Source organism: Electrona antarctica (assembly GCF_951216825.1).
Source record: "Electrona antarctica genome assembly, chromosome: 20".
NCBI classification, from domain to species: domain Eukaryota; kingdom Metazoa; phylum Chordata; class Actinopteri; order Myctophiformes; family Myctophidae; genus Electrona; species Electrona antarctica.
Genome location: NC_136801.1, coordinates 3,081,709 through 3,101,919, shown reverse-complemented (window position 1 = coordinate 3,101,919; position 20,211 = coordinate 3,081,709). Strand labels below are relative to the sequence as shown.

General features: G+C 42.2%; 1 protein-coding gene across 4 annotated transcripts; it reads left to right on the top strand.

Annotated features, from left to right (window-relative positions):
* Positions 1-450: 450 nt before the first annotated feature.
* On the top strand, positions 451-19,502 carry slc22a13b (solute carrier family 22 member 13b). Of its 4 annotated transcripts, none has more exons than XM_079489586.1 (11): positions 452-971; positions 3,138-3,241; positions 6,736-6,890; positions 9,183-9,351; positions 12,441-12,561; positions 14,059-14,153; positions 15,392-15,606; positions 16,503-16,611; positions 17,141-17,335; positions 18,170-18,308; positions 19,191-19,502. In XM_079489586.1, the coding sequence occupies exons 1-10, from the start codon at positions 597-599 to the stop codon at positions 18,285-18,287; spliced, it is 1,656 nt and encodes a 551-aa protein (XP_079345712.1). In that variant the 5' UTR covers positions 452-596; the 3' UTR covers positions 18,288-18,308; positions 19,191-19,502. The 4 variants fall into 4 exon arrangements, with proteins under 4 accessions (XP_079345714.1, XP_079345715.1, XP_079345712.1 ...); XM_079489587.1 differs by having other exon boundaries at positions 453-971; positions 18,215-18,308; XM_079489588.1 differs by lacking the exon at positions 14,059-14,153 and having other exon boundaries at positions 451-971; positions 17,145-17,335.
* Positions 19,503-20,211: the final 709 nt, after the last annotated feature.

Sequence of the window (20,211 nt, the reverse complement as noted above, 5' to 3'; positions counted from 1 at the left end):
ATAGGAATTTAGTTTGACTAAATCTACAGTTGATTTAGTCGACTAAAATGTGTTTAGGCGTAATGGATGATTTTACACTTGCTGAAAATAGCAGATCTACAAGCTCACAATGCGTCACGCTGCGACGCGTTGTGAGCTTGTAGATCTGCTATTTTCAGCATGCAACCAAGTGTAAAATGGATCTCTTGTCCACTAGTCCCTGCCTAAAATTTTAGTCTAGTTTTTATTTGTTGACGAAATTGTCAGTATATTTAGTCTCAGTTTTAGTCATCATAGCTTAGTTTTCATTTAGTTTCCATTTAGTTTTAGTCAGTGGAAAAAGGCAGTCGACGAACATTTTTTGTCTTAGTTTTAGTCGACAAAAACACACACACACACACACACACACACACACATGCACCTGACCTGCTGTGTCAATGAATTCAGACCTTAGATACTCTAACGTTCAGACACCTGGGTATAGCTCCTCCTATACAGTCCAGCTGGACTTGATCAATCAAATTACTTCCTGGCTCCAACAACAACAACAGTAGCCTAGTACAAACAGGGGTCAGATAACGACCGTCTTCTTTTTGATGTTATAATAATATAGCATCATGAGCGGCTTCGGAGACGTCCTGAAAGAGATCGGAGAGTTCGGAGCGTTTCAGAAGCGCTTGTTGGCCGCGATATGCGTCCCCAACGTCTTCACCGCGTTCCACATGTTCAGTCAGGTGTTCACGGGGCTCAGTTTCCAGCACAACTGCAAGACCGACTGGATTCTGCACCGCGGCCCCAATTTGACCCACGAGCAGCAGCGGAACCTCACGCTGCCCGTGGACCAGGACGGCCACTATGACAGCTGTAGGATGTTCACTCCGGTGGACGTGGATCTGGAGACCATCGAGGCGTATGGGATTAATGAGACCACACACTGCATGGATGGATGGGATTACCAGGCAGAGCAGGGCACCTCCAGCATAGTGACAGAGGTAGGCGGTTGAATATACAGTAGCCTATAGCAGGGGTGCCCAAAGGGTATATTGTGATCTACCAGTAGATCACATGACATGCCCCTAAAAAAAATACTTTTGGCATCTGTCACTTGAATTAAGGTGACTTGATTCATTGATTGATATAAAAAAAGCGCCTGTCAGCTCAAACCCACAATGCACTATTTTGTTTTCAAGAGTGTTGCTGTGCACAAACATCAGTAGCATTACAGATTAAATACAACAAACTACCTTCCATTTCTCCATTCCAAGTGTATTTGTCTTATATGTAACGCCAGCACCACTATTCCATATTTAAACTATTTCCAACAATGGTATAATATTCTTTTTTTAGATCTTGTTGAGCCAGTCATTTTGAAAGTATCTCTCAAGTCAAAAAAGTGTGGCCACCCCGGCCCTGCAGTATAGGCTACTTTGGCGCTGGTGTCCCGAGTCCTGACCTGGTGATGAGAATCATTTAAACATTTTAGCCTACTACATAGCAGCAGCACATCAATAGGCAATAGGTCTATGCTCTATAATTCATTGGACTTTTGACCTGCAAGCATTGTCAACAACATACAGTAACTCTGAGAGTGCAGAGGGTCCTTTTTAGTTTAATTTCCTTGAAAATAAAACGTTAGAGAACCACTATCCTAGTCCTAGTGCACTCCATGTGACCATGTCTAATAATGTGCCATAGTGCAACGCATTAGAGCTATGGACCAGTGTCATAGTAGCTCTGGTCCATAGCTCTAATGCGTTGCAACGCATTAGAGCTATGGACCAGTGTCATAGTAGCTCTGGTCCATAGCTCTAATGCTTTGCAATGCATTAGAGCTATGGACCAGTGTCATAGTAGCTCTGGTCCATAGCTCTAATGCGTTCCAACGCATTAGAGCTATGGACCAGTGTCATAGTAGCTCTGGTCCATAGCTCTAATGCTTTGCAATGCATTAGAGCTATGGATCAGTGTCATAGTAGCTCTGGTCCATAGCTCTAATGCTTTGCAATGCATTAGAGCTATGGATCAGTGTCATAGTAAATCAGTGACATAAATATTCTGAAGAAAACCAGTGGAGACTGATAATCAGTAATTGGGTTTTATAAGCAAAATGACAACATTATAATGTATGTAAAAAAACCAATAATAATAATAATAATAAAAAATAAAATAATAATAATAATAATAACAATGTACTTTGCCACAGACACATGTGTAGTGTGCCTGTGACATTTATGTCTAGTTGGCAATGGTAAAACCATTAGTCCTGTTTAACAGCCATTTTTCACTTCCGCTTAAAAACTAAAACAAAATACATACATACATGGATGCACCTGGGACGTGACCCCAAGGTCATCAGGGTTTCGGGTCTCCCAACATCATACCCCTCACTCGGGTGACCCAGCCGGGGTGATCAAGTCCCGACTTACGTCCCAGTAGCTACCCTCGATCAGTCCCATTAGGGAAAAAACAGGGCCACACAATCCGTTCCTCCTGAACTACTCTGTCGGGACTGGGAGGTACCATTCTGGCACGTGGAAGGACTAGGCTCTGTGGGTTGACTCCTGTCCGGGCCCCTCCTACGTCTCACCAGGTCCACTCCTGCTCTCACCAGGTCAGGCCCTGTGCGTTGCACCAGACTCCCAGCACCAGGCACTTTATTCAGGAATGGTGGATTCTCGAGCCGCAACAGTTCCGCAGGCTCCACCTTGCCCTTGGTGGTGCCGCAGGCTCCGCTTGAGGCTTGAATGGCCCTCCTAAAGGCCTCACCGTGGGTTTGTTGGGCTTCTTCCTCACGGAAGACACAGGCTGGGGCGCCAACCCATACTGCTCCCGGGTGCCGTCTACTTTCCGGCTGCCACCCGTCTCTCCGGTGGTCACCAGACTATTCCTGGTTGTCACGTAGTCTATTCCTATGACTCTGAGTCACTATAAATAGAATAACTAAAACAAAATACATACATACATACATACATACATACAGTATGTATGATTTTGGGATAAAACTTTGTCTATGTCATACACTTTTTTTGCTGTTAGCTGTTGTTGTCACTCATATTGCACCTAAACATTGTAGGCTAGCTATGTTTAAAATGCGGAATATATATTTCTTAAATTAGAAACATATTTTTTAATGTGGTTCTGTTCTCTTCCTGTTCTAGTTTAACCTAGTGTGTGAGAGCAGTGGTTTGAATGAGGCGTCACAGTCCATCTACATGGCAGGCCTTCTCATTGGAGCACTGATATTTGGACCAATGGCTGACAGGTATTTACTGAGCAATACAGCATAACGATATTAAATCGATATCGTGATATGATACACTATAATTAATTGTCTGAGCTTGTATGTAATCTTTTTAGCTATTAAAAAATATATATGTACCTATTATCGTCATAACACGATATTATCACCACGATATCGAAGTATTTGGTCAAACTAAATTGTGATAATTGATTTTGTCCATATGGCTCAGCCCTTCCCCTATAAGGACTGTCGTGTATTTTGGACACGAGACCATACAAACTTAACCAAAACGGGAGAGCGGAGATAATTGTGAGACGGCAGCAGACAGCAGATTAGATGTTCCTTGATGTTTATTTCGACAACACAGCATAGCAAGACATGGCATAGGCTCCTCCAGCCTCACGGCCTCGGATCGACTGACTGAATGACATAGAAATCTAACGGCTTAAGTACATTTCCACACAATACACATTGGACCAGACTACCATTTGGCCATTCCTAGAAGGATCACTGTGGCCCTTTGATCTACTGTTTTAGCATTTGGTTGCCCTAGGTGTGAATCAGGATCTCAGGAACTGAACTCAAACAAAAGGCACTGAAGAGCCATCCACACCCCGGGGGTCCCGAGCCAAGTGCTTGAAGTTTGAGACAAGCATCTCGGACGACACCTCCAAATAGGATGAGCTAAAATAGGTCTACTGCATGTAAACACATGTCACATTTTGTAAGAGAACATTGAAGAATTATGGATTCATAATTCACCACAGGACCTTTCTACTGGTGGGTCAACTTGACCAGACCAAGTCTGGTCAAGTTGCCACATTAAACATAGAACAATAAGTCCACTTGTCCTTGTTAAGTTGTTATATAGCGGAGTGGACTGGAGGTTATACTTGGAACAAATACAGTTAACCTGGTAGGACAGCTAACCAGTCTGGAGTGAAGAACCATTGAGATGTACTAGTCTGTTACGCACCTTGATTAAATACATTAAGGCCTGAAATTAAAAAAAACGTTCGCTCTGAAAGAATATATATTCAAAGATTTGTGCTGCATTTTCACGATTTTTCAAAAATAGCAGACCTAGATCTGCTATTTTTCAATAGCTAAAGTATAACAAAATGCTTAGTTAAAACACCAAAAGGGGTTCCTGTCCAGAATGGGTTAAATACATTTAGCTACGAGCTTTGAGCTAAGTATGTTCAGTGTGGTACAGATCTTTCTTTCTTTCTTTCTTTCTTTCTTTCTTTCTTAGATTTCAACCCATTAAGACCTGATGATGCAGATTCTACAAATGCCTTCTAAATCAGTGGTTCTCCAACTGTTTTGTGCCAAGGACCCCCACATTGATTGGCTGTAGTCAGACCCCAATCTGAAAATGTGTTTGGCCAGGGACCCCCCCAGATATATTTCTTGATTTTTTTTTGTTTTGCTGCACTGGAACGGTCCCCCTCAAGAACCCATTGGGGGTCCTCGATCTGAACCCACTTTGAGAACTACTGTTCTAAATGTAAAACGTTTTCTGAAAAACCTGTTGCAATTAAAACCCATTTTGGGCGGGAACCCCTTTTGGTGTTAGCATTATGTTATGCTTTAGCTATTGAAAAATAGCAGATCTACAAGCTCATAGCGCGCCACCGAGTGGCGCGCTATGAGCTTGTAGGTCTGCTATTTTTGAAAAATCAAAGAACGACTGATATAAAAACATAGCTTTTTCAGAAAACTGTCAGGATGTAGAAGACATTTTTAGAATCTGATCTCAGGTCAAAATGGGTTAAAATCTAAAATGACACAGATGCTTTCCCAGGTTTTAATGTGTTAAATAAGGAATTGAATCAATGTGAAAGCACCGTCTACTCAGCTCTACTGAACATCCTCTAATATTCCACTTGGCCTCATCTTTCTCAAGGTCCAGTCAGATGTCATATTTGCACTGCACAGCAGTTGATAGATAACTCATGGTAATGTAAATACAAAGCAGAATGTGGGTTAGGTTAGTTAGTGATTTGCTGTACATGATTGACCCCTCAAGTAGCAGCTGACAGTTAGTATTTTAGCTGTGATGTGAGCGCGAGCACGTGAGATACTTCCGGGTCCTACTTTTCTGTCCCCATATACGCTTTTGTGTCCCCATAGAGTTATACTGTGACGCTCCGTCGGACTAAATCTGAGACGAAAACAACCATGAAAGTCTCATTTTACCGCTTTCCTCGCAACAACAAAGCTGCGCTGCTCTCCCAAATCTGGCTGTGACAGGCCGTCTGCCCCACACGGAATAATATCGCCATTTTATTTCATTGTGTCAACTAAATCCTCATTAATGCAAACTAGATTCAACATACTCAAGCCTGCAAACATTATAAATATGCCCCCGAAATATTTTACTGAGCAAATGGACTGTTACCACCTTCAATAATAATGATAATAATAGTCTTTATTGTCTCCACATCATATTTGTTTTTGTCATGGAAACTTGTACAAAACATTAATAATTGTACTCGAGTTGGAAGCATTAAGACCCATTTTAACCCTCAATGGCTTCCTTTCTGAAAAATAACGTCATTGTAAAAAGATTCACGCGTTTAGATATTCTATTGACAATGAGATGCGGACGGGAGCTGGTGCCACTTGGACCCGGACGTAACGTAGCACTACAAAATGACGTCGGACTTAAATACTGATACTTATAGAGCCCTCTGCTCTGGAAAGTATTTGGGACATAGTAGATGTAATGGGGATCATTTGTATTTTTATGTTGATCAAGAGAAATACAAATTCGATATTACAAAACGCTACTTCCGTTCCATTATTCGAATAATGCAAGATTAACTCGCTTATTGGCAGTGGTGGAAAAAGTAAGTAAGTTCGTAATTAAAAAATTACTTGAGTAAAAGTACTGGTATCAAAATGTAATTAAAGAATCAAATGTAGTACTCAATATGGAGAATGTCCCATGTCAAGTTTTCAAATGTATAAAAGTATTTTGAAAATAGCAGATCTACAAGCGCACAATGCGATGCATTGTGAGCTTGTAGGAAATGTAGGGTTTAATGTATTTTTTTTTAATAATAATCAAAATCTACAAAGTAACTAAAGTTTTTAAATAATTGTAGTGGAGTAAAAGTACAATAGTTACATCTGAGATGTAAATTGGAAATTGAAAATACTCAAAGTACAAATGCCTCAAATTTTTACCTAAAGTAAATGTACGTAAGTAAATGTACTCAGTTACTTAACACCACGGGTTATTGGTTCTAAATATCGGACAGTTTATTGATGTACTGTATTTTCGGTTAACCCATTTTGGGGCGGGAACCCCTTTTGGTGTTTTAACTAAGCATTATGTTATACTTTAGCTATTGAAAAATAGCAGATCTACGAGCTCACTACGAGCTTGTAGGTCTGCTATTTTTGAAAAATCGTGAAAATGTGGCCCAAATGTTTGAATATATTCTTTCAGAGCGAACGGTTTTAATTGGCCAGCCCTAAGATGTAAACCTTCTCTATCTGTGCAGGTATGGTCGTCGCTTTGTGATTCTGCTCTCGCTGCTCCTCCAGCTGGTGTTTGGTGCGGGAGCTGCTTTCTCCCCTAACATCTATGTTTACATAGCCCTACGATTTGTCGTAGGTGCCTCCGTCTCTGGCATCTCCATCAACACGTTTGTCCTAGGTAGGTACACCGTTCCCCTGGGTTTATACTAGTTATGTTTACTGGTATGATGTATGCTCGACTCAGTGGCGAAACGCTCAATCTGCGTAAGAGTATTGATGTCCAGATATGATGACCGTCCACTAGTACTGTCTCAGAGACTGACTGCCTGTGCAAAATGATATGCTCTGTTCCTGTTAAATTTTGTTCTTATCTTTGTTTTCATATCTGCTAGGGACGTCCTATATCCGCTGTTCATACTGTATACTAGGGCATTCACTTCTAGTCATTTTTACTAGTTGACTAGTTGCCTAGTTTACTAGTCGACTAGTTGTTTGACTACCTATTGTATAAAAAAAACAAAAACTTTTATTTTTTATTTTTAATACATATTTGTACATTTAAAAACTGTGTACATTGGTGACTATAACTATAATCTACCTGATCTTGAGGCCTACAAAATCGGGAAAAATAGAATAGTGGATTTACTAGTCGACTTGTAGTTGCTTAATGCCCTACTGTATACTGTATATATTTCTCTGTGTCTGACTATTACCGGTAAACTAGACTATGTGAAAAACGCCCTGGTGTAGTGGTGTTGACATAGGTGTCCACGCCTGTTACTCAGCTGATCCTCACCTCACCCAACACCCCTTTAGATGGAGACCATTCAGATGGTCAACCTAAATCACAACATTTTAGAACAATGCTGTTCCACCGTTGGTTGTACTTTGTGCAGCAGAAAAGATCAGGGAATGGATGTTTACCAGCTTGCTAAAGCAGGTCTGGGTCTTAAATTGGCCGCCAAGCAACAATGGCTGTGTGTTATTTCTTTGAAGGGGCCGAGTGGACCGGTTCCTCCAAGCGGGCGCTGTTCACCATCTGTGTGTTATTTCTTTGAAGGGGCCGAGTGGACCGGTTCCTCAAATGGCTGTGTGTTATTTCTTGAAGGGGCCGAGTGGACCGGTTCCTCCAACTGTGTGTTATTCCTTTGAAGGGGCCGAGTGGACCGGTTCCTCCAAGCGGGCGCTGTTCACCATGTGTTATTTCTTTGAAGGGGCCGAGTGGACCGGTTCCTCAAATGGCTGTGTGTTATTTCTTTGAAGGGGCCGAGTGGACCGGTTCCTCCTCATCGCTGTGTGTTATTTCTTTGAAGGGGCCGAGTGGACCGGTTCCTCAAATGGCTGTGTGTTATTTCTTTGAAGGGGCCGAGTGGACCGGTTCCTCCAATGGCTGGGTGTTATTTCTTTGAAGGGGCCGAGTGGACCGGTTCCTCAAATGACTGTGTGTTATTTCTTTGAAGGGGCCGAGTGGACCGGTTCCTCCAAGCAGGTCTAGGTCTTAAATGTGTTATTTCTTTGAAGGGGCCGAGTGGACCGGTTCCTCCAAGCGGGCGCTGTTCACATGGCTGTGTGTTATTTCTTTGAAGGGGCCGAGTGGACCGGTTCCTCCAAGCGGGCGCTGTTCACATGGCTGTGTGTTATTTCTTTGAAGGGAACGAGTGGACCGGTTCCTCAAATGGCTGTGTTATTTCTTTGAAGGGGCCGAGTGGACCGGTTCCTCCTCATCGCTGTGTGTTATTTCGTTTAAGGGGCCGAGTGGACCGGTTCCTCCTCATCGCTGTGTGTTATTTCGTTTAAGGGGCCGAGTGGACCGGTTCCTCATGGCTGTGTGTTATTTCTTTGAAGGGGCCGAGTGGACCGGTTCCTCCAAGCGGGCGCTGTTCACCAAGTGTTATTTCTTTGAAGGGGCCGAGTGGACCGGTTCCTCCAAGCGGGCGCTGTTCACCATGTGTTATTTCTTTGAAGGGGCCGAGTGGACCGGTTCCTCCAAGCGGGCGCTGTTCACCATGTGTTATTTCTTTGAAGGGGCCGAGTGGACCGGTTCCTCCAAGCGGGCGCTGTTCACCATGTGTTATTTCTTTGAAGGGGCGGAGTGGACCGGTTCCTCCAATGGCTGTGTGTTATTTCTTTAAGGGGCCGAGTGGACCGGTTCCTCCAATGGCTGTGTGTTATTTCTTTAAGGGGCCGAGTGGACCGGTTCCTCCAATGGCTGTGTGTTATTTCTTTAAGGGGCCGAGTGGACCGGTTCCTCAAATGGCTGTGTGTTATTTCTTTAAGGGGCCGAGTGGACCGGTTCCTCCAATGGCTGTGTGTTATTTCTTTAAGGGGCCGAGTGGACCGGTTCCTCCAATGGCTGTGTGTTATTTCTTTAAGGGGCCGAGTGGACCGGTTCCTCAAATGGCTGTGTGTTATTTCTTTAAGGGGCCGAGTGGACCGGTTCCTCAAATGGCTGTGTGTTATTTATTTGAAGGGGCCGAGTGGACCGGTTCCTCCAAGCGGGCGCTGTTCACCATCTTCTCCCACACCCACTATGCTCTTGGACTGATGATCCTGTCGGGCGTCGCCTATGGCATCCGTGACTGGAGAGTCCTGCAGCTGGTTCTGTCTGGTCCCATCGTCATTCTGGTCGTTTTCTATTGGTCAGTGGCCCGTTATATGTGCTGTTATTGTCACTGGTTCTCATAACTGTGGGAGTAAAGAAAAAGATCATTACTGCATCAAATGTAACAACAAACGATACTATAAAAACTGGTCAAACACTGGCCAAATTATATGAGAGGAAACTAGAAAAAGTGCCCTTCCGGGCACAGGTCTCCACCAGGAGGATAGGAGTGTGTGAGATGTTTGGCAAAATGTTTAGGAGTAATATAAACATGTTTGTTTGTTTGTTTGTTTTTTGCAACAATGTTCTTTTGTTGAGGAAATGCAGAGCCAGATCACTCATAGCATCTCTGAGGATAGAATTCTGGATGAGCAGGACATGTGCAGCATTTTGAACAAAACGGGCCACTCCTGAAAACTTTGGAAGGCAATGTTAGCCAATCAGTGTAGAATCTGAGAAATCCAACATAGCGACTAACATAAGCAATGTGTTTTGCAGAAATCGGCCTCATGGTGGCGCTATAACCGGTAGATGTGGAGGGATGCAGAGACAATGTTTTTCCATGGCCTCTAGGGAGTGCGCATACATAAGTTGTATACAGATCGATGCAGTTATAGGTAAAAACAGGAATTGGCCTGTTATAGCGCCACCATGAGGCTGATTTGGAAAAGAATGAGTGGCATGTCGTCCTCGGCCTAGTGGAAATGTGCGTGTATAATTTCACGGAAATTGCACACTGTGTTTGTGATTTGCGACATTTGCGACATGTTTTGCACACGGACGGAGTGCAAAACATACTCTCTCCCCATGCCTTCGGCCTGGTGGAGACAAAAATGGTGAAAATACAAGCTACAGACCATGTAGGGTCTTGTAAATAATACAAGTTGTTGTAAAGCGTCCTTGGGTTCATGAAAGACTTTATTTAAATTCAAGCTATTATTATTGTCTCCACCAGGCCGAAGGCATGGGGAGAGAGTATGTTTTGCACTCCGTCCGTGTGTGTGTGCGTCCTTCCTTCCTTCCTTCCGTCCTTCCGTCCGTCCGTTATCAGCTAATCTCCGCCACCGTTGGTCCGATCCATGCCAAACTTTGCACACACACTCCATGGATGCCACCGACGAACCTCTGCCCCAAATATTCCTCAACGGCCTGTTATAGCGCCACCATGAGGCCGATTTAGGCAAAACACATTTCTGTAGATTACTCGTACACATTTTATCCATACATCACACAATTCGGTATACACTATCTTCATAGTCATGTGATCAACACAGATCTGCACAATTTCCCATCTTCCATCCTAATTGGCTAATATTGGCTTTCAAAGCTCACATGATTGGTCCGTTTCGAACAAAATGCCACAAATCACAAACACAGTGTGCAATTTCCGTGAAATTATACACGCACATTTCCACTAGGCCAAGGACGACATGCCACTCATTCTTTTCCAAATCAGCCTCATGGTGGCGCTATAACAGGCCCATTCCTGTTTTTAGCTATAACTTCATCAATCTGTATACAACTTATGTATGCGCACTCCCTAGAGGCCATGGAAAAACATTGTCCCTGCATCCCTCCACATCTGCCGGTTATAGCGCCACCATGAGGCCGATTTCTGCTAAACACTCTATACTGAGTGTTTTTTAACTATTTAATAGCCAGTTGTACATACATCCTTGTTTTGTGTGCCATTATCATGTTGTTATTGTGTGTTTCTTGCTGTTTTAATCTTGCTCTGTGCAGCACTTTGGAACTATGTTTTGAAAAGCGCTATACAAATAAAGTTCATATCATATCATATCATATGTTAGTCGCACAGATTTCATCCAAATCTCACACAAATCGGTACACATGATCTCTGTAGTCATGTGATCAAGACGAGTCTGTTGGATTTCTCAGATTCTACACTGATTGGCTAACATTGCCTTCTAAAGTTTTCAGGAGTGGCCCGTTTCGTTCAAAATGCTGCACATGTCCTGCTCATCCAGAATTCTATCCTCAGAGATGCTATGAGTGATCTGGCTCTGCATTTCCTCAACAAAATGAAGAAAATTGTTGCAAAAAACAAACAAACAAAAAAACATGTTTATATTACTCCTAAACATTTTGCCAAACATCTCACACACTCCTATCCTCCTGGTGGAGACCTGTGCCCAGAAGGGCACTTTTTCTAGTTATTATTATTATTAATAATAATAGTTAGTTAGTAGTTAATTCAATGTTGAAAGTAATGTTTAAGTTCTCACTCAGTCGCCGTCATTTGGATTCCATAGAAGCCAGCATGTCTTCTCTGGAAGTGTGTGTTGTGCTGAAAAAACAGCCTACCTATATCCCTCCTTAGTCCTTTAAAACAGCCTACCTATATCCCTCCTTAGTCCTTTAAAACAGCCTACCTATATCCCTCCTTAGTCCTTTAAAACAGCCTACCTATATCCCTCCTTAGTCCTTTAAAACAGCCTACCTATATCCCTCCTTAGTCCTTTAAAACAGCCTACCTATATCCCTCCTTAGTCCTTTAAAACAGCCTACCTATATCCCTCCTTAGTCCTTTAAAACAGCCTACCTATATCCCTCCTTAGTCCTTTAAAACAGCCTACCTATATCCCTCCTTAGTCCTTTAAAACAGCCTACCTATATCCCTCCTTAGTCCTTTAAAACAGCCTACCTATATCCCTCCTTAGTCCTTTTCATACCGTTCCATAAGTCAGGGGTTCTCAACGTTTTTGGCCGGGGACCCCCGGAGATGCTTTGGCAGTGTCTCGGGACCTCCGACCCCGCCCCCTCCCGGCCCCCAATATAAATTGACTGCTACAATAACCTTAATAATAGAGACAAATATACACCATAAATAAATACTGAAACCAGATAATCATTAGGGAAGGTGTATATGTGTACTATATGTAAACTCTTCATTTCCATTTTCCAGCCATTCAGTTGCAGCAAAAAAAAAAAAAGGTTTTGGTTTTTTTTTAAATAATTTGGGGACCCCCCAAAATAATTTGGCGACCCCCAGAGGGGTCGCGACCCACAGGTTGAGAACCCCTGCCATAAGTCGCACATTTGGACTTGATCATACAAAAATCTTCATTTTATTTAGCTTTAATCCATGCGTTCTGTGACTGTCAGGATTCTCCCAGAGTCGGCTCGGTGGCTCATGACCCAGGGCAGGCAGGATGACCTCAGGAAGGAGGTCAGGAAAGCAGCCTTGGTCAACGGCACCAAGGTCCCAGAATCTCTGCTTGACAAGGTATGTATGTATGTGCACCACCATGTAGTTCTGTATTCAATGTCTGCTGGCTGTAACCAAAACTGAACACCAGAGAAGCCAGTTAAACCCCATTTAGGCCTGACGTCGAAATAAAAACAAACATTCGCTCTGAAAAAATATATATGCAAAGATTTGTGCCGCATTTTTACGATTTTTCAAAAATAGCAGACCTACAAGCTCGTAGCGCGCCACTCGGTGGCGCGCTACGAGCTTGTAGATCTGCTATTTTTCAATAGCTAAAGTATAACATAATGCTTCAACACCAAAAGGGGTTCCTGTCCAGAATGGGTTCAATGTATATTATTTTATTTAATCAATTAAAACCGGGCAAGCGTCTATGTGAGTTTAGATCTTTAGACATATTTTATTTTTGGCTATTCAAAAATAGCAGATATACAAGCGCATCACTTCGCGCTATGAGCTTGTAGATCTGCTATTTTAGAAAAATAGTGAAAATCTGTGGAAATCTTTGAATACTGTTGTGTATGCTGTATGTGTGTATATTTTTCAAAGAATTTTTTTTATCTCAAATCTTGGAACAAAATATTTTGAGACGGGGGTCGGCGGCCAAATGCATACTTTTGGGCGTCCTTGAAGAGTAAAAAACAGTTTTAGAACCACTGATATAGCAACAGATGTTTTTCAGATAACGGTTAGGGTTTTAGAAGGTGTGTGTGCGCGTGCGCGCGTTGCTCTAAACAGGAGCGTACCTATGTTCCCCAGGTTCTATGTTCCCCACCATGCAAAAAAGGTTATTTGTTCCCCACTTAGAATAAACCTAAACCAGAAACCTAACCTAGTAATTATAGTAAGACTAAAAGTATTTTAGCAACTTAGTCTTAAGGTCATTACACACTGGCGAATTAGCGACGCGAATTAAAAATTCGACACCGGAGCGAACACCGGAGCGAACAAATAAAGAGCGAAAACGGTCGCATTTTCGCACATTCGCACATTCGCCACTGATGTGGAAGCTTGCATTGACTTCAATTGGTTTTAAAAAAAGGCGAATTATTCGCACGAATAATTCGCGTCGCTAATTCGCCAGTGTGTAATGACCTTTAGTGTTACTTTTAGTAGCACATTCTGATTTAAGCTCAGTCTTTGAACAATCCATTGAACTTTAGGCCTGCCTAGGCTATTTAAACTATCTAGTCTTAGCCAACTAAACATGAACACTGGCATAAAATAAACTAAAACATAATTGCTCAGACTCTTCAACAAAGATGGCAAAAACAAACATTCTTTGTCTACAATTGTATAGTACAAAACACTGAAGTCCTTAACCCAGAAACCTATAATGCTAACCCTAAAGTAAGTGGGGAACATAGAACCTGGGGAACATAGAACCTGGGGAACATAGGGATGACTCCAACTATTGGAAAAAGACATGTATTCTTGTAAATCTCAATGAGACATTCACCTGGTGAAAATGAAGGATATGATGATGATGATGATGATGATTGATTTGTTTAGCTGGAGGCTGAGGCCACATCCAAGTCAGGGAACATGTTGGACCTTTTCAGGATCTCATATTTGAGAAAGCGGGTTCTCATATTGAATTATCTCTGGTAAGTTGACTTGGTTAATTGAATGTTTAAATGCATTGTACAATTTTGACCCTGCTAATGATGTGAGCAATGTTTAGTTTAGTTTATTTGATCATCTTCACCAGTATCAATACAAATTGTACATCAACATAAGCAAACTGTTACATAGTTAAAGGTGATCAAAAGGAATAGACTGAAGCTAAAAGCTTATATGCCTTTCCTATGTACAAAAAGCATAATTTTAGTTACTAAAAATAGTTACAACAATCGAACATTTCTGCAGTACTCACTCATCAATCCAAACAAAAATAATTACCAGATTAAAATACATAAACCAAAGACAAAAACAATCCCACACCCATCTTTCACCTGTGTCATTATAGATCCATATAATGGAAGTTATTATACACTACATAACCATTATTTAGACATTATAATTATTACGGTTATAATTAATACCATTATCATTTTTTATCATATTATATTAAAATCATCATCCACATCAACAACAATATTACCATCTCATTATCATCATCACCCTCATTATGTATTATACTATTATTACTGTATTTAGCCGGGAGAATACGCTTGAACAGCATTTTGAATTGTGTGATATTTCTGCTGTGTTGAACATCCTCTAACCATGCTAAATGCTATAACCAATGTTAACATTTTATTCATATTTAATTTTCTTAATTAGTCTATGCCCTGATTTTACCTAGTTTAAAAATGTTATCCTTCAGCCCATGTAATTGTTTGGTTGCCTTTTGCTGTTTTTATGCCGTGCTTTTAAAATCTGTAGCACTTTGGGATTTGCAAGAACGTTATGACTCAAATGTATTATTGTTGTGTAATACTATAAATGTACAGCGTCTGTATTGCACATGATTTGTGAAGTCAAATCAAATCAAATCAAACTTTATTTATAGAGCACATTTACAAAGACCAGAAGGTCAACCAAAGTGCTGTACATGAACATATAACAAGCATACAATCAACACAAACAATATAGTAAAACAACATTGAAGCAACACAAGTATTTAGACAGGGTAACTAGGTCAAACAACATTGAATGCCAGGGAGAAAAGATGTGTTTTAAGCAAAGATTTAAAAGCCTCTAAGGAGCGGGCAGACTTAATGTGTAGGGGCCGGCCACTGAAAAAGCACAGTCGCCTCTGGACATGTAATTAGAAGTCGGCACAGTTTGTGTGAACTCTTTCCATTAAGGTGGAAGAAATCTCTCATTATTCTTTTCCTAGGTTTGTAACAAGTCTTGTCTACTACGGAGTGAGCCTAAACGTTGGCAACTTCGGCGTGGACGTCTACCTCACGCAGCTCATCTTTGGCATGGTAGAAATCCCTGCGCGCCTGGGCAGTCTGCCTCTCATCGAGCACTTTGGGAGGAGGTTGTGCCAAGCAGCGGCTCTGTTCTTCGGGGGCACTGCTTGCCTGGTGATTCTCGCTGTGCCAACGGGTAACGTGAACTCTTCGCCTTCGTCCTTTGACTTATTTGCCTTCATTTATAAGCAACGCCTGCACATTTGATTGTTTTTGTTTCTGCACTGCTTTTAAACACTTTGCTTTTACCTTTTTGAAGCCCTTTGAGCTGCATATACTTTAATGTCTATGGGACACATTTCCAATAATCCAAGTTTGTATATAATATTAATAAATAGTTACAGTACGTAACTATTTAAGTGTGGGCCTGCACTAAACCCAGGAGAATAGAATCTCGCTGCGTGTCTCCTTAGAAGACCACATTTTCAACCCATCTTCATATAGGCTACTTGGTTCTCACTAATGCTAAATTAAAAAACAATCTTCTTGGTCTGTATCTCAGAGGACGGTTGTGGACACTAAAGGCCTATTCACACTCCAGGTTTAGGTGATAAGGTGACCACTGAAACGGTGGTTAGTAAAAAACAGAGAGATATGTTTTGGTGAGTCGCTTTCCTCCGTGGCGTGACGTCATGTTGTAGTTTTCGGTGGTCACCTTATCACCTTACTGTAAAAGTGAAGTATGAATAGGCCTCTAGAAACCTGCACATCAGTAATAGCATCATAGGCTTCCCCCTCCCCCACCTCCAAACATTAACGCGAGAACAATGCCTTCCATTATAGCAATAGCATGCTGACTCTCCAGGAAAAGAGAGCCTGTGGTTTTCATTAGCTTGGTTTCCCCATTGATGATGTCACTGGTAGGCAGGTTTCTGAACAGTCCACAGCCCTCCTCTGAGACACAGAGTGAGTAGATGGAATGTGTACCATATTATGATGAGCATTAGTGAGGACCAATTATATGAAGATAGGTTGAAAATGGGTGAAGTCGTTCTTTAAATGAATGAATGTTCTTTGTCATTGACCTGTCAGATCTTCCTGTGGTGATAACAGTCATAGCAGTGGTCGCCAAGTTCACCCTGGCTGCATCTTTCACCATAGTTTATGTCTATACGGCAGAGCTCTACCCAACTGTTGTAAGGTAACAAATAAATCAATCTAGTAATGTTGTATATTATATAAAAATCACACCCGTGTGAAGTGAGTGGTGCAACTCCGTGGAGGGGGGGGGGGGGGGGGGGGGGGGTTCCAGACCCACAGGGACGCCCCCAGGGTGCCGGCCCCGCGTCCGAAACGGTTGAGAGATGACAGAGTTACCGTGTGCCGGTCCCTCTACTGTACCCTCTACTGTACTGTACTGTACTGTACTGGCACACCCAAAATCATCATATTTATACAGTTAATATGTGTGTGTGTGTTAGGTTGCGCACAGGTGGTTAAAAACAACCATGCTGTTTTCATGCACCCAGCTGGCTGGCAGGCACCCAGCCAGCCAGCCAGCCACCCACACACATAGCTCCGTAAGGGAGTGGTTGCACCACTCAAAAACAGCTATTTCTAAGGGTGATTGTATGACTCATTGGTTGGGATGATATAAAATGCCATTTGAACCCACACTGGTCACTGATTTATGTCGTGACATTTGTGCTGTGTCCTCCCTGCCCTGGCAGGCAGAATGGCGTGGGGCTTAACTCCATGTGTGCCCGCGTGGGGGGCATCCTGGCTCCACTAATCAGGCTCCTGGAGGTCTACCACTCTGCCATCCCCATGTTGATATACGGCATCCTCCCGTTTGCCGGCGGGGGGCTCTGCTTCCTACTGCCCGAGACCCTCAACACTGAACTCCAGGATCACACGACGGCCATGTAAGCCACCCCATTCGACTGTTTCAGTGCTTAGAATATGCGTTATCAACCGTCATCAGGACCATGCAATGGGCCCAGTATGGACATTTTCCACATACTCACTGTTTCAGTATGTCATTATCACCTATTGTGACGGCCTTAATGGTATTTTTGTGTCACTGATGTCAATGACGGAGGCGCGCCGTGTCTGGTGGCCTCTGGTGGCCGCCGAGCGAGTCGCCGTGCCGAGCGTTGCGACGGCCACCAGACCCGACTCGGCGCCGTCCGAGTTAAATCCCGATAGGCAGAGAATAGTATATATTAGTCTAGTATGCCAGTATGGCCATATTGGCCGTATTCCAACGTCCTGATAACGGTTGATTTAGTATATTGTGGATAACAGAATAGACAGACATACAAGAATGAATCCACAGACAGACAGCCAGACACCGCCGTTGTTTTTCTTTTTTCTAATTTAGTAAGTAAATGATTTAAAACACATGCTGTTTAATCCATTGAGACCTGGAACGCATCCATGTCACGTTAGCGTTTAACCACATTAACCATTAACCCATTTTGGGCGGGAACCCCTTTTGGTGTTTTAAACATTATGTTATAATTTAGCTATTGAAAAATAGCAGATCTACAAGCTCATAGCGCGCCACCGAGTGGCGCGCTATGAACTTGTAGGTCTGCTATTTTTGAAAAATCGTTAAAATGTGCCTTTTTCTTTCCGAAAATTGTCATGATTTAGAAAACTTTTTTTTTTTAATTTCGACGTCAGGTCTGAATGGGTTAACAATTCAATCACATATTTATTTTTTTATTATTATTGTCCTTGTTTATTTCTTTCAGAACACCAGAGAATGGGAACGTTGAAACATTGTTTATTTCTTTCAGAACCCCAGAGAATGGGAACGTTGAAACCGAACCCTACAAGAAACGGGAGCCACTGAAGAGCACGCAATTATAAATCACGGGTGAAATCACTACGGTATATATTATACGTTTAATAATTTGTCTATTGTAGTTTTTGCAATTGTATACCACAGGGGTTCTCAACGTTTTTGGCCGGGGACCCCCGGAAATGCTTTGGCAATGTCTCGGGACCCCCGCCCCGCCCCCTCCCGACCCCCAATATAAATTGACTGCTACAATAACCTTAACCCATTTTGGGCGGGAACCCCTTTTGGTGTTTTAAGCATTATGTTATAATTTAGCTATTGAAAAATAGCAGATCTACAAGTTCATAGCGCGCCACCGAGTGGCGCGCTATGAACTTGTAGGTCTGCTATTTTTGAAAAATCGTGAAAATAAAAATTTAAAAATGTTTTTTTTTTTTGACCCCGAGGGGTCGCGACCCACGGGTTGAGAACCCCTGGTATACCACACCAGACACCAGTTAAAGAAATGTCTCCCGAGGAGCAGGATTATGAATTCATACACACATATATTTAGTTATCTAAATGCTCAGGCATATATATTTCAAAAGTTTCCAAACGTTTTTTTGATTTGTTTTTCAACAATCTTCAAAAATAGCAGAAGTACAAGATTTGGTGACATCAATTGATATGAATTCAATGACAAGTAGGCTACTTTGTAAACTGTATATTTAATAACTCAAATGTTTTGCAATAAAAAATAATTACACACCCCACTCCACACACTTGTTGATATCCATGTTCAGGTGCTTTGATTTTCTATGGGAAAATGCTTAGTATGAGGATGATTATTACAATAATTATTCATGTTAAATATATCATCAGAGTCGGTCGGTCGTGGCATTTCCATACACACGTTTAACCATGATTACCATATGAGGTCTTGAGGATAATTTGTTTGTCGTTTACAGCATGTCATATATTTTCTTTTATAGCGGTATCTAAACGTGTGCATCACAGCAGGGTGTCTGGGGGTTTCTGTCATCACCGTCATGCCTGCTGGGGGTTTCTGTCATCACCGTCATGCCTGCTGGGGGTGTCTGTCATCACCGTCGTGCCTGCTGGGGGTTTCTGTCATCACCGTCATGCCTGCTAGGAACAAAAGAAGACTTGAATGTAGACCATACTGTTACCAATACTGTATTACCATTTTGGTTACACTTTTGAACACTCTGTGAACCCCATGTCTGTGTTGGATTATAAATATATGTATAATGCATAAATTATAAATAATAATAAACATGTAAATACTCTTAAAAATGGAGTGCCAGTTTTTCATGTGTCTATGAGGTGACTTCATTAGACACCCTGGAGTCGTTTTTATGTGCAATGGTGTATTCACTTTTCTTTCTGGAGGCTAAACCCTTGACAGTCAAACGGGCCAATGAAATAAACAGTAATATAGTGACACCACACTATCAGCCCCTCCCCTAACCCCTCCCCCTTTATCATACAACTACAGCTGTGGGTGCGGCTTCAGTTCAGGTGGATCACCACCCATCACCACCCACCAGTTAAACCAGGCATACTTAATGAACTGGTGGGCGTGCCCACATAAAAGCATGATTTGAACAAATACTGTTCACTTTTTGGAAAAAGTTCTTCCCCCCTATATTATAATAATACCTGATGATCATGTTTTAGGGTGGGGAAAAAAATCGGGGCACTCCATCTTTAATGCTTTATTTGATTTTTAGTAGTAACTATAGGTGTACTCACTGGGCCTTTATGAGCAGGTTTAGTAGTAACTATAGGTGTACTCACTGGGGCTTCTGAGCAGGTTTAGTAGTAACTATAGGTGTACTCACTGGGGCTTCTGAGCAGGTTTAGTAGTAACTATAGGTGTACTCACTGGGGCTTCTGAGCAGGTTTAGTAGTAACTATAGGTGTACTCACTGGGGCTTATGAGCAGGTTTAGTAGTAACTATAGGTGTACTCACTGGGGCTTATGAGCAG